Source organism: Muscardinus avellanarius (genome assembly GCF_963383645.1).
Source record: "Muscardinus avellanarius genome assembly, chromosome: X".
Taxonomy (NCBI): domain Eukaryota; kingdom Metazoa; phylum Chordata; class Mammalia; order Rodentia; family Gliridae; genus Muscardinus; species Muscardinus avellanarius.
In genome coordinates, this window is record NC_137792.1 from 39,742,969 (window position 1) to 39,764,289 (window position 21,321).

Here is a 21,321-nt window from a genome sequence, read left to right on the forward strand (position 1 = left end):
ATTAAATTCAACCTATTCTACTTTAAAAAATTGCCTTTCACGTATTAAATGAATCTTAGTGGCCTTCTCACTTAATAATTTTAATGGGCATAGCAAAACTTCCCAAGTAAGAAGTATCAGATGTATTTTAAGTAAAAAAAAAAAATCCCTAGGAGGAGCTGACCCTACTATGAAGTCACACTGAACGAGTGGTGAATTACAAATCCACAGACTTAACACCCCCCACAAATGAAAATTGTCCCTTCACTTCTCCAAAGCCCACAACTGAAATAATCACAACCAAAGCCGCCCCCCCAAATGTCCATGCAGTTAATCACCCAGTAACACCTGGATGGTAACGTTTTAAAAGTGCTTCAAACAGCAGACATGAGAGCTGCATGCAGTTTACAAGTTACTTTCTGAGTTCTTCCAATATATCCAAGCCCAGACAATTATCCACTGGCCAAGAGCTGAGAGCTGTGACTTCCGGCAATTCCATTAAGCCTTTTTGAAAGGTGACCATCAGAAGGTGACCTCCGCTGTGTGCTCTCAGGTCTGCTTGAAACCTTTTCAAAAGGTAGTTTGGCAGACAGACCTTCTTTCTCATCTTCTCCAAGGCTCGGGTGGCTAAAAAACAGTTGCCTGTGCCTGCCATTTGGGCCCCAGTTATAACATACCCTGCTCACGAAAATAAAACTAATGTCAAAAAACTTTGGTTAGTTACTCTGATTTTTGCTAGCGCTGGGTGACAAGTCATGTTTGCTAATTAAAAAAAAAAAGTCTATGGAAACAAACTGGAAGAAGATGGTTTGTTTCTAGGTCTTGTTTTGAAAGGATTGTCAAAGTCTACTTGCTTTTCCTGGTTAGACACTGGCATTGGTTTCTACGGGTTGTCTTCCAATGTTGGTGTTACTAGGTCTTAAGGAGGGGGAGAAGGGGAAGGTCTGTTCAGGTATCAGAGAGGTGAAAGCAACATTCAGATGGGTTGTTTCTAAGCTTGACCACTGGATTCCCTCCACTTCCTGTATTGTAATATAGCAGCGGACACTAGCAAGCCAGACTCACTCAGAAATCAGCAGAAGGGATGGAAAGTCAGCCGGCCCAGCACAATGTATTCGATAGGTTCATTCCTGCACTAACTCATCTATGGGATAAATGTCAAAAGGCCCGCACGAAATCACATTAAGCTCTCCACTTCGGAAGTGGAAGAAGTCATGCCCTCAGGTCGGCAAGCTGCCATTTTGCAATGGCTTCTCCATCCACTCTTAGAACGCGCAGCGGGGGCAAGGTGGGTTACCAAGTGGATGCTTTTCCCCTCTGAGCTGCTCGGATACCCCGTTTCCCATCTTCCCTAAATGTACTGGCGGTGTTTCTATATTTGGAGATCACTGGTTCATATTAACTATCTGACAGGATTACATTAACTTCCACTGAAGGCAGAGACAGGGAACAAGACAATGCGGACAGTATGAAGCAGACCTCAGTTTTGGAAGAACTCTTCATTCTTTAACCTCAACTGAAGTTCTCCTGGAGAGCCAGCTGAGATAACACTGTGCATTCTGAGGAGATTTCATTTGTCATCCAAACCACAGAGGACAGTTTTGAGAACATAGCCTAAGGAGCCCCTTGCTGTTTGCTTGAGGGACATTCGATGTCGCAGTATGATTTTGGGCTTCGAGGTGGCAACACTCATTTATCAGGTTACCCAGTACTTCCCTCGGATGGCCAGAGTCTATATGCCCTGCCTGTGTTTACTTCCTACGAAGAAATGCAGCCTTAACTTGAATCCCAGAATTCCTGCTCTAGGAAACTATTGAGTGTGCTAGCCATTCCCACAGAGTATTGGTAAAAAAAAAATGATGTGTGTGTGTGTGTGTGTGTGTGTGTGTGTGTGTGTGTGTGTGTAGGGGGAGCATCTTCTCCATGTCAGGGCTGTATCACTGTCACCATGTGACAGTAAAGAAATCGCTACCATCCCTTGTTTTCTGCAGCACATGGTCCACCCTTATTCTGAGGAAACCACTGTGTATTCAGGCACAGCATCAAGCAGAAGACCAAGGAAGTTGGACCACAAAAGGGGCTGTTAATTCCATGTTAATTTAAAAGACAGTTTCCCAGAAGCCTTCCCTGTTGACTACTCAGCAGCTCAGTAAAGACAAAAATCTCCTTTTCCTCAACAAATGCAAATGCCAAGGGGTGTGTGTGTGTGCGCGTGCACGCACGCATGTGTGTATGTGTGTGTTGCTGGGGATTGAACCCAGGGGCATTCTACCTCTGAGCTACACCCCCAGTCCTGTTTTATTTGGGAAAAGGATCTAATTGCTGAGGCTGGCCTCAAACCTGCGATCCTTCTGTCTCAGTCTCTCAAGTACTCAGATATAGGTGTGCACTACTTGCCTGGCTAGTGGCAAGTTTTTTGGTTTTTTTTTTTTTTTTTTTTTTTTTTTAGTGGCAAGTTTTTTCAGTTCTTCCCATACATAGACCTAAGTCACCCTTCTATCTCTTTGAAGGCTGTAAGGTTTTCAAAGGTGATGTTTGCAGCTGTACTTTATGCAGTATGTTCTTGAATTCTGCAAAGATTAGCATGAACCTTCCAGCTGCATTAGCTGTTTTCTATATCAATACTCATTTGTTCCTCATGATTAGCAATTAAAAACCCAACAAACCTGTAACTTGCTAGATTACAAATAGGGTCCATTGCAAGCTTTAGCCAACATGCTCTCAATCCTGCCTGCACATTAGGAACTCCTCAAGTTTCAAGACAAAGCATGGGTGGTGGGCCCACGTGAAGCTAATGATTCCACATCTCAGAAGGGAAGGTCTGTACCTTGACTTTTCTAAACTGATCAGGTGATCCTAGTATGAGGCCGGAGTTCTAGACCATTCTCCAGACTCTGCTCAATTGTCTTTCCCCTCAACGGAGGAGGAATGTGTGAAGGACAACACAAGATTGGATACACTGTTACTCAGCAATTTCAGCTTTCCTTTTTTGCTGGAGTCACAGACAGTTGGCTTTAAACGGATAATTTCTGGGTTTTGTGGCACCCTACTTTCTTCCCTACTGCGTAAGCATGATGCTTCTAGATGTGGGACCATTTGATTCATCATCCCAGGACCTCTGGTAAGGGCAGGGCTATTCTCTAAATTTTGCAAACAAAAATTAGAAATATAGGTCAAAGTGACTTTCTTTTACCCACTGAATGGAAAAAAAGCACAAAATTATAAGCCTACTTTGGGTCTTAGCAGACCTCCACTTACTTATATTTAAGTAGGTCAGAACAAACACTTCACAATGAAGACTACAAGACCTTTTGGGGAGAAAAGACAAAAATCTATGAATTGTGCTAAGACCAGGCTGGGAAGCACAGTGGTTATCTTTTTCCCTAAGCGAGTACTTTCTTAGAATCTGCTGAAAGACTCCTAGAAACCCAACAAGACAACAAAATTTTGAGATGAACGAAGACAGGTATATCCTTCCTCATTTTCAAGAACCATCCTCAGGGCTTTCTAGTTAGCTTCCCTCTCCAAAATTAAATAAGCAGCATAAGAGATAAGCAAGGCTTTATCAAGATCAAAGAGCCAAGCAGCCCAACCCTCCATCTCTTCAAAAAAACAGAACAAGTTGGAGTTGGTAGCGCATACCTGTAATCCCAGAGACTGGAGGCTGACACAGGAAGATTGTAAGTTCAAGGTTGGACTGAGCAATTTAGCAAGACCCTGTCTCAAAATAAATCAAAATCCAAACAAACAAACAAACACAATAAAAACTCTCACTTTCTAAGTTTACACAGCATGACTGGTCACTACTGAGCTAACTGTTAAGTATGCCTGTGCCCTCTGGGACCCAGCACAGACATATCCCCAGCCCCTGCCGAGCCTGGCAGCCACAGTCTAGAACCCCATGACCCGAGTCTCCCTTCCAGAGGCAAAGAAAGCTCTCCCTCTGGCTGTGAGGTATAGGTCTTCTGAAGCCCTTTGCTAGACTAGCGATCCTGAGGCCTCACGGGACTAGGAGCATTGTTTAGCTTTTTTCAAACTTTGGGGATGACCAGGAAATCAAAATGAACTTTACTGTAGATACAGGAAAGAGGTGAATAAAGTTCATTTAATTATATATATATTTGGTACTAGGGATTGAACCCAGGGGGGCCCTTTTTATTTTGAAACAGCTGAAGTTGCTGAGGGTCTCAATAAGTCACTGAGGTTGGCCTTGAACCTTTGATCCTCCTGTCTCAGCCTTTTGAGTATTGGTATTACAGATGTAAGCTACCACACCTGGCCAATTACATCTTATTTATCTATATGAAACTGCCATTTCAGACTTTCTTTGCAGTACTGCGGATTGAACCCAGAGGCAGTCTACCTCCGAGCTACACCCCCAACCCTATTTTTTATTCTTTATTTTGAAATAGGGTCTCACTGAGTTGCAAAGGTCCTCACTAAGTAGTAGAGGCTGGCCATGAACCTGTGATTCTCCTGTCTCAGCCTCCCAAGTACTGGGATTACAAGCATGCACCACCATGCCTGGCCTCAGATTTTAAAAAATAGTTGAATATCAGCAATTTCATGTTTCAGCTTCATTAAATAATTTTTCTTTATTTGCACAAATTATCAATTCAAATCCAGATAACCGTGAAGTTATGTCTTTTTTTATTTTTTATTTTTATTTTTTTTTTGGTGGTACTGGGGTTTCTGGAAGCCCTTCTACCTCTGGGCTAAACTCCCGGACCTATTTTATACTTTTATTTGGAAACAGGGTCTCTTAAGTCAGCGCGGCCGGCTTCAAACCTGCATGATCCACCTATCTCCGCCTCCCAAGCACGGGGATTACAAGTGTGCACCACCACGCCCGGCAGGTTGTTTTATTTTAAAAATAATTATTAGTAGGGTGTGGTGGTAAATGCCTACTCTGGAGACTGAGGCAGGTGTACCACTTGAGCCCAGGAGATTGAGGACAACAGAGAGGGGAGACCTAAGGGGAAAACAATTAACTGTTAAAACTGTGAGTTCAGAGGATTTGATGGCTAATTCTTTATGGGTGTACAAGACTAGGACACTGCTTTTCCATAGAGGAAAAATGCCCATATGTTATGAAAGCAGTATTTTTTTTTAGAAATTAGGTTGCCAGAAATGCCAGCACTAAAGAATAGAGACTTAGGGAGACACTCAAACTTTTTCTAAGAGTTCTTTCTGTATTTCACCTACCACAGGTATAAACTGGTATCGCTTCCCCATGAAGAACCCAAACCAAAATCCTGAATTTCAAAATACACCCACACATTTAACTGGTGCAACAGCCTCCCCAGATCCTAAGAACAACTCTCTGCATGGGGCTTGCTTTAAAGACACCTGGATCCCTAATCTTACAGGAGACAACCTTCTGCTGGGTTGAAAATCAATGCTCCACTGATCTGCCTCCGAATCCTTGAGTGGCCATGTTATATGCATACATCAGCTCAAAGTTTGGGATTCTACTCAATCTTGAGACTCCTATCACATTTTCTTTTACAGGTTATTTTTTCCACACAAAGATTTATTTCCCTCACTAGCCCATTTTTTTTGCTTTGTTTTTGTCTTCTCTTCCCCCAGGTACAAACATTTTTTATACTAATTTTGGTGTTCTCTCTAACTCCAAAGTAGACACCTCTGTCCTATCAATCATTTCCCAGGTACTGGGCTGGCATGGGAGTCCTCAAAAGTTGTATGATTTCTTCTGGGATATCATTATCAGCTTCTAAATACCTCCAGCCCTCAGATTAATTTTAAAACAACAGTATAATGTGATTTGCCTTTGGTTTTAAACATTCTAGTAACTCCTTCATGGAGGTTTCCAGAGAAAGATCTATAATTTCCCCCCACATTGAAATGTTCATGGATGTAGTTTCTGATTTTCAGTCTACAGGAACACAGGTGGCATAGATCAGGGGTCCTGAGAGAAGGACGCGGCCACACAGCCTCAAGCAGCTTCTTCCATTCTGTTTAACACTCGCATCCCAGAATCCTTGGTGGTCCCATCTCAGATGCCTGTCTTCAAGGTCTTTCTTCTAGCCTGTTCTCCCCTGAACTGACATTCCTCAAGATAGCTAGGCTGCCACTGCTGTATGCCCAGACAAAGCCTGCGGTGGCTGAATCCTGGCACCTGCCAGCCTCGCTCAGAGCACGAGGGCCGGTAGATGAATTAAGAGACCGTTACTGCATGCTATTGTTGGGTTTGTTTAACTCTGAAACAGTTGCACTACTATGTGAAAAAGTGGGACTAGGTCAGTTTTTGTTTTAATTTACAGATACCATCTGCTTCGCCATCTGTGTCTTGGGTTAAATTTTAAGTGTTAAGAAAGCTTCAGACCCCAATGAAATACAAGCATTAGTTAAATCCAGTCAATGCCCCACCTCAAAAATACTGGGTGTGCCGCCATCCTCACCCCCCCAGGGGCCTATCCCATTGCTTTAGGGTTTAGGGGGACAGTCATGCATTCTCCTGCAGAGGAAACACCAGGGGGGTGCCACGGCTGGAAACCTTCTGGTCTCCCATGCCCAGGTCTCGCTCCAGCGCTTCCTCTGAGCTGCTCTTCATCCTCCGGCCGCCCTCCAGACTCGTGGAGGCTGTGTGTGAGCCCGAGGAGCCGTTGGCAGTCACTGTGCTGTCCCCGTACGTCAGTGTGAGGTCACCCTCTGTCAGGATAAAATCGGAGTCTTCCTCTCTCAGAGGCTCTTGATTCTGAAAGGTGTAAATAGCAACAATAAAAACAATGAGAAAAGAAGACTGATCTCTCCCTGGGCTGGAGCCAACCCAACCCTCCTCAGCAAACTGCACATGTCTGCCTGGTGCTTCTAGTGCGGTCACGGGATGGGAACTAGAGTGCTCTAGGCACTGTAGCTGGAACCAGGTCAGAAAGCCAGCATGCAGTTTTCATTTCAAACTTCTGACAGCTTGGGGTAAGTTGCAAAAAGAAGGGAAACCAGCTGGATTTTTAGCTTTCCAACAACCCACAATGAGAGGAAGTTCCAGGTAAGGTCATTGGGTCACAATACAAATAGGTTCCCAGGACTATCTTTCCACACAGGCCTTCTGGGTGGGCCTTCATCTACACAAACCAGCCTCAGCCCCCCTAGTTTATGTTTCAACTAGTCTTTGCCCTAATCAGCAATTGAGGGAAGAGGACAAACCACGATAAGGATTTCCTGTCGTCCCCCACCCCCACCCCGCTATCTCCACAGAAAAAAGCTGAGGGGAAGCCTCTATATCCTCAGGTCCCTGAAGTGAATAGTATGAAGGGCACATTTAACTGAGCACCTGTGATATGTCTGCTGGGAAGTTCGCATAAGCTCTCATTTGATTCTCAGCCTCGCACTAGGAAGGGTGTGAACACGGGTCACAGCACAGAGAACCTGAACTAAGAGAGCCCTGAAATCCGCTCAAGGTTGTCCAGCTGGCCGGAAGCAGGCTGGGAGTGATGCTGCCTCCAGACTGGCTTCAGCCATGTGAAGGGCATGAAGAACCACCTGCTCAGGCTGCTCGGGAAATGGACTAGGATGGTGCTTCATGCCAAGCAGTGCTTGTGGCAAAACAGACACGGCTAACCAAAGGAGGCCACTTGAGACTGACAGATGGCAGGGACAGTATCAAGAGACAGTGGGAGGGTAGACAGCCTTTTACCCTCCAATAGCTTTCACGGGCAAACCACGGGTGGGCCATGGCACTGCTGTCGAACACTGAAGAAACGGTGTGGTGGCGCAGACCTGTAATCCCAGTCCTTGAGAGGCTGAGATAAAAGGATCGCTGGTTTGAGGCCAGCCTCAGCAACTTAGTGACATCCTGTTTCAAAAAAGGGCTAGGGTGTAGCTTGGAGGTAGAATGTCCCTAGATTCAACCCCCAGTATCAACACACACACACACACACACACACACACACACACACACACACACACACACAGCTGGGCATGGTGGTGCATGCTTGTCGAAATCCCAATACTTGAGAGCCTGAGACAGGAGTATGGCGGGTTTGTGGTGAAACTCAGCAACTTCGTGAGACCCTCTGCAACTTAGAATCCTGTTTCAAAATTTAAATAGGACTGGGAGTGTAATTGCTGATAGAATGCCCCTGTGTCAAAACACTGTGTTCACTCCTGTTTCCCGTTGGCCTTTCAAAGCTCATCTGAGGGCTGCATGTCAGGGCCTCCCTTGTCCAGGACACCCCTGCACAGTCATGCTGCCCAAGGCCACGGGCACACTGCACCCTCTTCTTTGTGCCCTCCCTTGGCTGTGCTTATCTCATACAGGTTGAGCATGAAAATCCAAAATCTGATCCCCAGATCTGAAATGTTCCAAACATCCTGACCACTGATGTGACACCACGAGTCTGATGTTTCGATGTACAGAACTTTTGTTCCATGCACAAATGATAAATATTATATAAAACTGCCTTTAGGCTATGTGTGCCGAGTGTATATGAAACATTTAAACAAAGCTTGTGTTTAGACTTGCATGTCGCCACTGCTCAATAAGCAAATATTCTCAAATCTGAGGAAAACAACCCTGGCATCTAAGAAACTTTCCATCCTAAGGATTTTGGATAAGGGACCCCCAAGCTGCAGTCGGTGTGACATGAGTACGCGGGCCCTGCAGGGAGCCGGGAGGGTCTCTGAGCGGGGCCTCCGCACTCCTTTCCCAGCCCATCTCCTGTGTGCACTTGCTGGCAGCGTGCGCTTGTTTTCCGCACTGTTTGTCAGTGATGTCAGCTTCTCTGCACACAGCCCACAATGTGACTCCACTTAACTGGTACTCTGGTATTTCTAAGAGGCCAGCAAGCAACAGCACTCACTTGCCACCTCAAATCCCCACCGGAGTGAGGCAGAACGCAGATGTGCGCTGGAATACGAATCCTGTACCCGGGCAGGAGCTTAGGGCACTGAACTAAAATTTGCTCCAAACTCCTAAATCTCCTCCTCTTCCTTAGTGTTTAAAAGTCCTGAAGCTCAGGTGAGCGTGGTGCACACACCTGTGATCCTAGTACTCTGAAGGCTGAGACAGGAGAATCACAGGTTCAAAGACAGTCTCAGCAACTTAGGCCCTGTTTCAAAATAAAAAAAAAAAAATAGCCGGGCGTGGTAGCGCACACTTGTAATCCCAGCATTCGGGAGGCTGAGACTGGAGAACTGCGATTCGTGGACAGCCTCAGCTACTTAGTGAGGCCACCTGCAATTCAGTGAGACCCGGTTTCAAAATAAAGAATAAAAAATAGGGCAGGAGGTGTAGCTCGGAGGTCAAAAATAGGGGAGGGTGGTATAGCTTAGTCCTAGAATGCCCTTGGGATCAATCCCCAGTACCACAAAAATAAGTAAGTAAATACATATACACATAAATAAAAATTAAAGGCCTGGGGCATATCTCAGAGGTAGAATGCCCCTGGGTTTAATCCCCAGTGCCTACCCACTCACACACTCCTGAAGCCTGATCTGTTCTACACTGTTTTCTTAACAACACATGACGTCGTGTGTCCCATTTGAGTTCCCAGCTCCCAGGGAATCCTCTCTGTCTTACCACACCCCAGCTCTCCTGTTCAGACATGTGCTAAGTGATGTTTTTGCTCATCTTTGTCCAAATATTTCTGCCAGGGCTCTTAGCCACCAATTTTCAGGGAGACAGCAGTTCTGGTACATGTTTTATAGTTTCAAGGTTTAGAGCCAGAAAAGGATAGAGAGGAATACAGACCACCCGCATATGAGGGTAATCCTACAAATGGCACCCTGGATGCAAACTCCAGTGTGGCCTGCTCAGGCTCCTCATAGAGAGACACAGGGACCAAACTCAGTGGCAGAGGAGAACAAGACCTCAAGCTGGCCTGTTCCACTCATGACGCCCAGCAGCCCAGGCAGCACCCAGGGAGAGGGCTTGCAGAAGCCAAGACATGGTGAGGCCCAATGGAGGGGATTCCTCAAGGCAAGCTTGAGTCACAGAGAGATGGAAGCAGCCTGCTCCGTCTAGCTCTATCTGCTAGGATCCATTTGAGGCTGGGGAGGCCGGGTCTGTCCAGGGACGGCTGTGCCCATGCAATGGACCAGTACTGAAGACAAGGGTAGTGGGGCTTGAGGGTCATATGTAACTGGAAGTCAGCTTCCTAAGTGGGACAACACTGCTTTCAAGGTGGACCGAAACCCAAGTGGTCTGGAGCTAGTGGAGATAATGAATGGTGAGCATCTTCTACCCCTCCAAATCAACTTGGCGGAGGGCAGAAACGCGCTATGCCTAATGACTGAGAACACGACAGGTGTGAGCCGGCCACAGGAACTGCGTGGCCCGAGGCCCTCACTGGGTACTCCACTCTCAACCTTCAGGCCCTCAGCTGGTAATTATGCAAAGCCCCTCAGCTACCCCTCTCTCACCAGTGTCCTCACTGTGTCTGGAGCTGGCTGAGGCCCTGGGGCTCAGTCCAATGGGGGTCAGCAGTGCTGAGGACAATACTCGCTGGTAGCTCAAGTCACCCCATCTTAGGTTAGTTGTGAGAAGTCCAGAGCCCAAACCTTACCCTTCACCTCTCCAGCTGGTGAGAGAGCCACTTTAAAGCCACGTGACTGTACCTTTATTTTGTGGTGCTGAGGCTGGAACCCAGGGGGATTCTACTTCCAAGCTACAGCCCCAACACTTTATTGTTCATTTTGAAACAGGATCTTGCTAATTTGCTGAAGGTCTCCCCAAGTTTCTGAGGCTGGCCTTGAACCTGTGATCCTTCTGTCTCAGCTTCTCGAGCGCTGGGATTACAGGCATGCAGCACTATGCCTGGCTTACATGACTGCATCTTTAAGGGGTGTGAGTCCAAACTAATCCTGATATCTCTAATCTGTGAGCAAGGTAATCCTTAGAGCAAGTTTTTTAAGGGTAATTGGTTGGGGGTTCATTAGTGGAAGATGCAGTGGTGCTGGGCCACCCTTTGTCTCCAACAACAACCTGCCTAACAAGCGGCCCATATTGCCATGTTAGACAGAGGTCCAAACTGAGTGAACTATTCAGCATTTGGAACAAGACAGCTTTTCTTATGTGATCTAGATGAGAAATCATAAAACTAACTGCTTACTTATCCTAAGGGTTTGTGTCCTTCCAATATAGAATGTAAATAGTGTCATTGTTTAGGCTGAACGGTATTATATTTAAAAAGTTACCACAAAGGTTACAAATTGTGCTGGGTTTGTTTGTGTGTGGTGCTGGGAATGGAACCCTGGCCAAATCCATGCCAGGCCAGTGCTCTGCTGCTGAGTTCCACCACCAGTTCCACTACCCATTATTTTGTAACTTGAAAGTGGCTTAGCACAAGTGGCCCAGGTCTTTAATTTTTACATGAGGAGGAGCAAGGGATGCTATAAGGCTCAATCATCTTTAAAAGAAGGAGACACGTGGGGATGCTAGTCTCACTTTGGACAGAAATACAAAGAAAAGGCTTGGGCAGAACCTGCTTCTCCTGAGGTGTGGCCGGCTGGCCATGCAGGTGTGAAGATTCTGTCATGGCCTTTTCAACAGTCACCTTCCTCTGAAGGGGCCCAGGATGACAGACACACGGAGTCTGCTCTTAGTGCCACCTGAATGCACACACCTTTCCTAACCCCACCCCCACCGCTTGCCCTGACAGCACTTACCTGTTTAGGGCCATGTTCCCCAGACCTGGGCTTTGCATTCTGTTTCTTGTCACCGATCCAATAAACTATAGGTTGTTTGCTACTTATTTGAAGACCTGCATTAGGATCTCTTGTCTGCCGATGACCAAGCGTGGTGCTATGGGCAACTCACATCATCCTAGTCGCCGTTGTTCCTCACCCGTGCTGCTGCAGGGCCAGCTTCCCCACAGCGTGCCTCAGAGAATGAAAGTAGCCTTTGCAAGCTCTAAAGCTGTATGCAATTGTTTTCATCCTAGTCGCCGTTGTTCCTCACCCGTGCTGCTGCAGGGCCAGCTTCCCCACAGCGTGCCTCAGAGAATGAAAGTAGCCTTTGCAAGCTCTAAAGCTGTATGCAATTGTTTTTTTTTGTTGTTGTTATTCTATTTTTCTTTGTTTTTGGTATTGGGGATTGAACCTAGGAGCATTCTACCTTGAAGCTACACCCCCCATTGATCCTGTTTATTTATTTATTTATTTATTTATTGCAATACTGGGGACTGAACCCAGGGGCATTCTACCTCCAAGCTATACCCCAACCCCTATTTTTTTATCCTTTATTTTGAAACAGGGTCTCACTGACTTGCGGAGGTCCTCACTAAGTAGCTGAGGCTGGCCGCCAACCTGTGATCCTCCTGTCTTAGCCTCCCAAGTACCGGGATTACAGGCTTGTGCTCCCAGGCCTGGCACTGTATGCAAATTTAGAAGCTCTTTCTTGCTAGGGTAGAATGACTGTGCTAATAAGATGATTAGGGTGAGGAGGAGAGAGGAGAAGTCTAACCACATCAATGTAAACGGGTCCCTAAATTTGTGAAATGCTTTGGAGCTCTCACAGGGTGTCATTTTCTTTTCCTTTTTTTTTGATACTGGGGATTGAACCTTAGGGGCATTAGACCTTTGGGCTACATCCCAGCCCTAATTAATTTTTTTTTATTTTGAAACAGGGTCTCATTAAGTTGCTGAAGGCCTCACTAAGTTGCTAAGTTTGGCCTTGAAACTGTGGCCCTACTGTCTCAGCCTCCCGTGTACTGGGACAACAGGTGTGTGCCACCGTGCCTGTACTACTAGGCCCATTTTACATAAAAGAAAACTGAGGTGCAGAGCACTTCAATGGCTTCTTCGGGCTTGGATTCCAATCTATCTGTTCTGATTCCCGAACCAATGCTCTTTCTTTTACACCACAGATGCCGAATTTGGGGAGCACCCATAGTCCTGGTAAAAGGTTGCTCTGTTACTGTAGAAAATATATAAACATACATAACTTGGTCATTCCTAATCTTTTCAGATAAGCAAAATCTGTGGATACAGAGGCATGCACGTGATCAGTTCTTTTCTGTAAAAAAAAAAAATCCCCTGGCATGGTGGGTAGGAACCCAGGGGTGACACGCTGTACTTACGTCATACACCTGGGGACTGGTCAGACATCGTGCTAGCAAGCCACACCAGGCAGGAAGTGTGGTGGTTAGTGGAGGGCCGCTGTGTGTGAGGATAGGCTTCAAGTAACTAAAGAAAAGATTTAAGGAAAAATGGCCACAAAGAAAACATGCCCACCACAAAATATGTTTAAAAATCTCAAAGAGTTCATTTTCCTATGTTCTGCTTATAAAAAAAACTTCCCTTCACCCATTTTACCGGGAAAATACAAGAAATACTAATGACCTGCAACAGCAACAGCAACAGCACAAATGAAGATCAAGCTCTGCCTGATCTGCCTTAAATGGTCACTAGTGACTCTTAGGCTGGTGATTCCCAAATGCCAGAGAAAAAACACATCTGATGATTAGAATACACCATGAACTTTTTTGCTGGGGTTCAATTAGCCTTTTAGCTTTTGACACACAGCTGCTCAAGTCCTGGAGAAAGGAGAGAGTCTCCTGGCGTGGGGCTGGACAGTTGCATTCCCTTGCTCTCTGGAAGTACCCTTGCTAACCATGCTACCTAGAGGCACACAGTGGGAAATGTCTGAGTTGGACAGGATCTGAGAGGTGACCAGGTTTGCTACAAAAAAAAAAAAAAAGAAGAAGCTGAGACATGGCAAGGTGAAATGATTTCAGTAAACCTCCCAACTTCCCATTGTATGGAACCTGCCGTCTCTCACAGAGCCCAACACAGGCTTCTCCACTTCAACCCTATTGACATTTGGGGCCATATCTCTCTTTGGAGCAGGGGACAGACCTACACACGATGGGATATAGAGCGGCATCCCTGGCATCTACCCCCTCATGCCAGGAGCAAGCACTCTTATCCTCCTCTGCAAGTTATAACAGAAAATGTCTGCAAAGAGTTGCCAAATGTTCCCTGGGAAGCAAACTCCTGCTCAGCAGAGAGTGTGCAAACACAGAGATCACCTGATACGCAGAGAGCTCAGGTTCTGTCAATTGCTGAAGACCTGTGCTGCCAAATGCACTGTGCTATGCTTGGGGTGCTTGTCCCATCATGAGAGGCCAGGACCATTTCTGAGACTCTCAGCCCAAGAGACATGGAAGGAGTAGAGCTTCTAAATGGCCACCTTGACTACAGTGATGGGCAAGAGACTTTTTGAACATTCTACCTCTGAGCTATACCCTCAGACACATTTTTAATTTTTTTGTTTTGAAACAGGGTCTACCTAAGTTGCTGAGGTTGGCCTGGAACCTGTAACCCTCCTGTTTCAGCCTCCCAAGTACTGGGATTATAGACATGTGACACCATGCCTGGCTTGGCCAAGAGATTTTAAAAGAAGACAAAAAGATGTCCCGGTGGCCTGTGCCTAAGAGAATGGAGTGTTATCTTCATTTAGAGCAGCACTTGAGGGACAAAGTTTTCTTGGAGAAGAGATGGAACAGGATGTAAAGTATGCTTCTAATTGTGAAGATACTGGATGGACATTAATTAGGGCACTGCTGGAGCTCTTTACAGACAGTACAAGCTCTTTGCTAGCTGCTGTCCTATAACCACAGTCCTGGGGACAAGTGCTGACCAAGCACCCACTCAGGTGGATCAGCCCCTACTGGCCTATCAATTTTCTCATGTCTTGGGCTCAGGAAGGTGACAGAGCCTCTGATCTATACAATGATGAATAATCAAGAGTGAAAGGGCCACAGCACACATGCCTGTGAAGAAACTAGTGCAAAAACATAGCAGGCTGAATATACTCAAATAAGAGAGTGTAGGAATGAAAGGAGAAAGATTTAAGGAAGACGAGAGGAATGAGTTCTAGGACACAGGTACAAGAGTATGTCCAAATAAGAAGATTAATTCTTTTAAGATACACCTAGTGGTGGCACGTGCCTGTAATCCTAGCACTTGGGAGGCTGAGACAGGAGGGTTGCAGGTTTGAAGCCAGTCTCAGCAACTTAGTGAGACCTTGTTTCAAAATGTAAAATAAAAAGGGCTGGGGGGTGTAGTTCAGAAGTAGAATTCCTTGAGTTCAACCCTAGTACCACAGGGGAAAAATGTGTATATATACTCCTAGCTGGTCATGGTAAGTAGTTCATGTCTATAATTCTAGTACCTGGGAGGATTGCAGGTTCAAGGTCAGCCTCAGCATCTTACAGAGATTCTGCTTTAAAATAAGAAATAAAAAGGGCTGAAGGTGTAGCTGAGAAGTAGAATTCAATTCCCAGTAATAACAACAACCAACAAAAAAAAAGGAAAGGGGAAGCTGGAGGCTGTCTTTCAGTTGCCTGTCTCAGACACTTCAAAGACAAGCCCCTGCTTTTCCAATTCTGGAAGATTCAGAACAACTTCCTTAAAAAGAAAAAACATAAGCCGTGTGTGGTATACACTTGTGATTCCAGTACTTGGGAGATTGAGACAGGAGGACTGAAGGTTTGTGGCCAGCCTCAGCTACTTAGTGATGCCTTCTACAACTTAGTGAGACCATGTTTCAAAATAAAGAATTGGGGGTATAACTCGGAGGTAGAATGCCCTGGGTTCAATCCCCAGTACTTCAACCAACCAACCAACCAAACATAGATATACATACACATGGTTAAGTACTCAAACTGTTGTGTGTGTTCTGGGGATTGAATCCAGAGGTGTGCTAGCTCTGAATTAATCCCAGCCCCAGCCCTTTCTATTTTGAAATAGATGGGTCTCATGTCATCACACCCAGCTTCATGTGGCTTTAAAAAAGCCAAAGTTTATTTTAGTTAACAGCAAATAAGGTAGTTTGGCCAAACCTTTCCTCTGAGAACACCTAGAGAAGCTGGGCAAAACAAAACAAAACAAGACCAAAACATTTGCTCATGGCTTAGGAAGACTGCCAGGCAGTGAAGAGGGCCAGAAGATGGGAGGAGGAAACACAAGAGGCAAGCCCCATATTTGGTGAGCCCCAAGTTTCCATCAAGCCACCTGAGAAGCTGAGTAGACTCACAAGCAGACAATCCCACAAAAACTGGAATTCGGATACTAGAGAGGAAGCTGTGAACACCCTAGGTGGTAGACAGTAGGCTGTAGGCTGGGATCCTGGACAAAAAGACAAAGAGAAAACAGTCTAGCCCTCAAAAAATCTGGAGCCTAAATCCAAACACCTTTACTTCTGATTCAATTAAGGTGATCAGAAATTGCTACTTCCCCATCCTGGCCACTCAACAGATGTAAACTTAAATTATCTCTGAAGGATGACAACCTCTTCCAGAATTATCTAGATTTTTTTGTTTGCCCATGTGTGTCACTCAGTAAATAAAACAAAACAATATAAAACAAAAAACCCAAACACAGATGCACAGAAAATAAACAATAAAGCTTCTAGCAGACAACATAGAAAATTGGCTTCATGACTTTGGCAAAGATTTCTGAAACAGGACTCAAAAGATACTAACCAGATTATGAAAGATCAATCAATCCCATTAAGACATTTTGTTCATCTAAAGGTTCTAGCTAAAAGGCAAGCAGGCAAGTTAAGAAGTGGGGGAAATATTTTTATCATATATAATTGACAAAAGATCATATCCAGAATACATAAAGACATTGTACAAATCAGTTTTAAAAAAAGGCAGACAACCAAATAGAAAGGGGGGAGCAAAGGGTTGAATTGGCACTCCATAAAAGAACTTACCAAAGAGCCAGTAACTGTATGAACAAGTGCTCAACCCCATTAGTCATCAGAGAATGCTAATTAGAGCCACAATGAAATACCACTGCAAACCCACTAAAATAAAAAAGACTGACCACACCAGCTGTTGGTGCAGATGTGGAATAAGTGGAACTCTCGCATTCTAAAGTTGAGTCTGTAATAAAAGTACCACCATCTTGGAAAACTGTTTGGCATCGTCTTCTAAAATTGAACCTTCACATGTCCTCTGCCCCAGTGATTTCACTCCTGGTCCAGCCCCAACAAAAACAGATGTGTAGTATATCAAAGGCATGTACGAAAATCTTCATAGCAGTACTTTTTATCATAGCTACAAGTGGAGAAACCCGCATGTTGAATAAATCGTGATCTATTCATACAATAAAATATTACACAAAAATGGGAACAAATCAAAGCTACACACAGGCAGCACCAGGCCCCAGAGAGGAGGGGACTCAGAACGGAGCTCAGAGCCAGAGAGGAGATACGCCAGCCTCACGGCCGAGGACCCGGCAGCAGTGCCTTACTGCCGGCGGCAGCGGCGAGCTCACCAGAAGGCACCAGACCAACACACTCAACAGCCCACCAGGTTCCAGAGAGGAGCGGCGGACAGCGAGCAGAGGTGAGCCGCTGTGAAACAGCCGGGAGGAATTTGGCAGATTTTTTGGCGCAGGGAGCATCTAAAGCTCCCAGTGGCTGGGCTCAGCACACCCTGCAGGGACTCAGAGCAAAGCTCAAAAACAGAAAAGAAATATGCCAGCCTCACGGCCAAGGGCGTGGCAGCGGCGCCATATTTTATCCCATTATGATGTATGAATACAGCGCACCAAAAAAAAAAACCAAAAAAAAAGAGCTACACACAGTGACATGGATAAATCATACCAATTAAAAAGTCACAAATAAAGCCAAGTGTGGTGACACACACTTGTAATCCCAGTACTTGGGAGGCTGAGACAGGAGGATCACAGGTTCACAGTCAGCCTCAGCTATTTAGTACAACATAGTGAGACCTTACTTCAAAGTAAAGAATAAAAAATAGGGCTGGGTATGTAGCTCAGAGGTAGAATGCCCCTGGGTTCAATCCCTAGTACTGAAAAAGGCGTGTGTGTGTGTGTGTGTGTGTGTGTGTGTGTGTGTGTATAGTATAATATCATTTCCATAATGTTGAAAACAGGCAAAACTGTTAAATACTGCTAGAATTGGAAGAGTGACTACATTTAGGGAAAAGGAAGAATAATTGGATTATGGCATGAAAGAAGCTGGTAATTTTGTGTTTCTTGATCAGTTTGATATTCAATAATTGTGTTTATTTTGTAATAAGTTACAGAACATGTATGACTTACATGCTTTCCTGTGTATCTGTTATACTTCAACAAAGTTTTTGAACATTTTGATGCTTCCCAAAGCCATCTATAAAAAGCTACCTACTGCTGGGCATGGTGGCACACGTCCACAATTCCAGTACTTGGGAGGTTGAGACAGAAGGATCACAGGTTTGAGGACAGCATCTGCAACTTAGTGAGACACTGTTTCAAAAGAACAAGTAAAATAAAATAGGGCTGGGGGTGTAGCTCAGAAGTAGAATGCCCCTGGGTTTAATTCCCAGAAACAATAACAACAAAAAGCCACCTGCCCATTTGATCACTATGATAATTTTAAAAATAATGAAGGTTGAACTTTTGGTTTTTAAGTTTCACATAGGGCCAAGTGAATCTACTAGAATAGGGTCTGCGCTGCATGTGGCCCAATTATGCCAGTGTAAAATCAGACCTGGTCAAGTCCAACTGGTAGGCATTATCCTTCCCACATGGATTAACTGCCCAGCTCACTTCCCTTCCTGATCACAGGAAGGCTTGTTATGAAATTAATGTACCTACAAAGGCATATTTCCCCTGGATACAAAGCTCCAAGTGCCATGTAAGTCAAGCAAGCTGTGGGGTGGCTACTTCAATGCTATGCAACCTTCTTCCTGGCCAGAGATGCTCAATGGGGCTGTGTCCAATGATGAATACATGTAACATCCCAAAAGAGGACTGACTACGCTGTCCCATTCCCACATTTCTCCCTACTCATCGGAAGTCGTCAGCCGACAATTCAACAAGTGTATTTCGTGGTAGATGTCTCACAAACACACGGGATGCCATTTAAAAGGATACTTGTGATCAAAGCTGTACCACAGCCTGAATATCCAAGCGCTCTCCTGCTTTGTGCGGTTTCCTCCAGCAGAATCTGGGCCATCCTAGGAACAGACAAGAGGACACAAGCTTAATCACAGAAGGCAAGGGAGGAAAAGCTCCTTTTTAAACTATAACTTTGTTTTCTGCAGTGTTGGGATTAAACTCAGGGCTTCATTTATGCTAGAGACAAGGACATTTCTACAGAGCTCCAGACCCCAGAAAAGTATAACATATTGACTTAAAGCTCATTGTTTACATCCCATGTCATGAAGGCACCAAAGATATATACTGAGAAGTAAGAGTTTAGAGAAATTGAGCAAATCCCCAAAGCAAAGTTAATCCTTAAAGTAAAATGGCTTGGTTGTCTGTGAGTAGATCAATTCGGCTTCAGTGCAAAATTTCTTGTGTGTAGGGGGGGTAACTGGGGACTGAACCCAGGGGCATTCTATTTCTGAGCCATACCCTCAGTCATTTTTATCTTTTATTTTGAAATAGGGTCTAAGTTACTGAGGCTGACCTTGAATCTGTGATATAACCTGTCTTAGCCTCCCAAGTACTGGGATTATAGGTGTGTGCCACCATGCCTGGCTTTAGTACAGACTATCTTTTGGTATTTTATTACATTTTTCTTCAAAGTGTCTTTTAGTAGACTAATTATCCTAAAATGGTCTAGGTCCTTGCATGCCAAAACCAATATATAGAGAATATTAAAGAAAGCTTCTATAAAACCAACTCTTGAGGCTTCCCCAATGTTGGCCTGGAAAGATGACACTTTGTCAAGTTTCCTGACTCCTGAGAAGCTAATCACATAATTCTCCATGATCCTTACCTAGATACCCTAGGTGTCAACGTAACTTGATTTCCTACCAACTTTGGGAAAGCGAAGCCAGTGGGCAGGGGGAACAGAGCCTGGAGTAGTCATTCTGCTATTTTACCTACCCTGAAGTAGCAAGTTCCATGCTATTCCTCTCATGTGATTCCAACCCAAACACCCTCATCATTTAATTTGCAGGCTAACCTGTAAGGTCAGACATTCATTTGAGGCTTAGGAAGTTGGTTCTGTGCAAGTACTATAAGCAGCACAGTTAAGATAAAAATCAGATTGATTTCAGAAGTTTGAGGATACTCCTGGGGTTCCATGAGGCTGGAGAACAAACTCTAGAAGTACACACTGCTGGTAAAACAGCCATTTTTATGATAATCTTCTTTAATATGGCAGGGAGAGGCAGCTTGGCAAATAAGGGTCAAGAGCCAAAACTAAGGGCCAATAGCCAAAGAAAACTTGAACCAAAATTACAAATAATTTCAAATCATAGAAAGTGTAAATTCTACCTGCAATGGCAGCACCAAGTATTAAGCAGAGATCTTTGAAAGATAAGCATATAGATGAGTAGAGGGAGAGAAATTATCAAGCACTATTTAAATTCCTAAAGCTCCCAGGAGCAAGGACTATTCTTTTAAAAACTGAGTCCCCTGGTAATTGAGGAATGTTTAGAGACGAGGAAGTGGCTTCGTTAAGCGTGTCATTCCATGGATGAGGGAGTATAAACAAGAAGAGACCCCAGAGACCAATTTTCTTTTATATTTTTAGAAATCATGTGGAAGAAAGAGGACACAGAAACTCCATTTGCTGATAACTGTTGTTCTTTTGGGTAACTGGTTGTTAACCAATGATAGCTCCGGGATGGTTTCAAAAAGGCCACATGACTGAGTTGAAAATAGTAGATGACCTTTATTATTTATTTACTAAAAAAATTTTTTGCGGTACTGGGGATGGAACCCAGGGGCACTGTGCCTCTGAGATACACCCCCAGCCCTAGTTTTTAGTCTTTTTATTTTTAAAACAGGGCCTGAGTTGCGAAGGGCCTCACTAAGTAGCTGAAACTGTCCACGAACCGCGATCCTCCGGTCTCTGCCTCCTAAACACTGGGATTACAAGCGTGCGCCACCCGCCCTGGTAGATGACCTTTATGAGAAGTACATACATCTTTATGGAAAAAAATGGTTCTTTACAAAGTGATAGGCTCTAACCTCTCCTTTTGATGTGTCCATAGAATTTTACTAAATAAAAAAACTAGTAAAATGATAAACATCATCAAAAAGGATACTAAACAAACCATCAGGCACAAAACACGACTCTTTCTCTTAAGTCAATAAAAACAACCCATACTCTGCCATTGAGGCCTCTGCAAAACCATGAAGCATGTATGTATGTACATATGCATGTATTTATGTATGTATTTATTTAGTGGTGCTGGGGATTGAACCAAGGGGTATTCTACCTCCAAGCTATACCCCCCAGCCCTTTGCATTTTTTATTTTCAAACAGAGTCTCATTAAGTTGCTGAGGCTGACCTCATACCTGCTGCGATCCTTCTGTTTCAGCCTCCTAAGCACTGGGCTTGCAGACATGTACTACTGCACTCAGCTACCACAATGGATTTGTTGTTATCCCTTGGAATATAT

General features: G+C 44.7%; 1 protein-coding gene across 2 annotated transcripts in view; it reads right to left on the minus strand.

Annotated features, from left to right (window-relative positions):
- Positions 1-6,445: 6,445 nt before the first annotated feature.
- The window catches only part of SLC9A7 (solute carrier family 9 member A7), a gene marked incomplete at both ends in the record, with an annotated part of 172,412 nt that continues 157,536 nt past the window's right edge, over positions 6,446-21,321 (minus strand). For both annotated transcript variants that reach the window (XM_080719250.1, XM_080719249.1), the window contains 3 exons: positions 6,446-6,697; positions 13,020-13,125; positions 18,835-18,917. In XM_080719250.1, coding sequence (XP_080575376.1) covers positions 6,446-6,697; positions 13,020-13,125; positions 18,835-18,917 — 441 coding nt within the window. The remainder of the gene's footprint in view (positions 6,698-13,019; positions 13,126-18,834; positions 18,918-21,321) is intronic.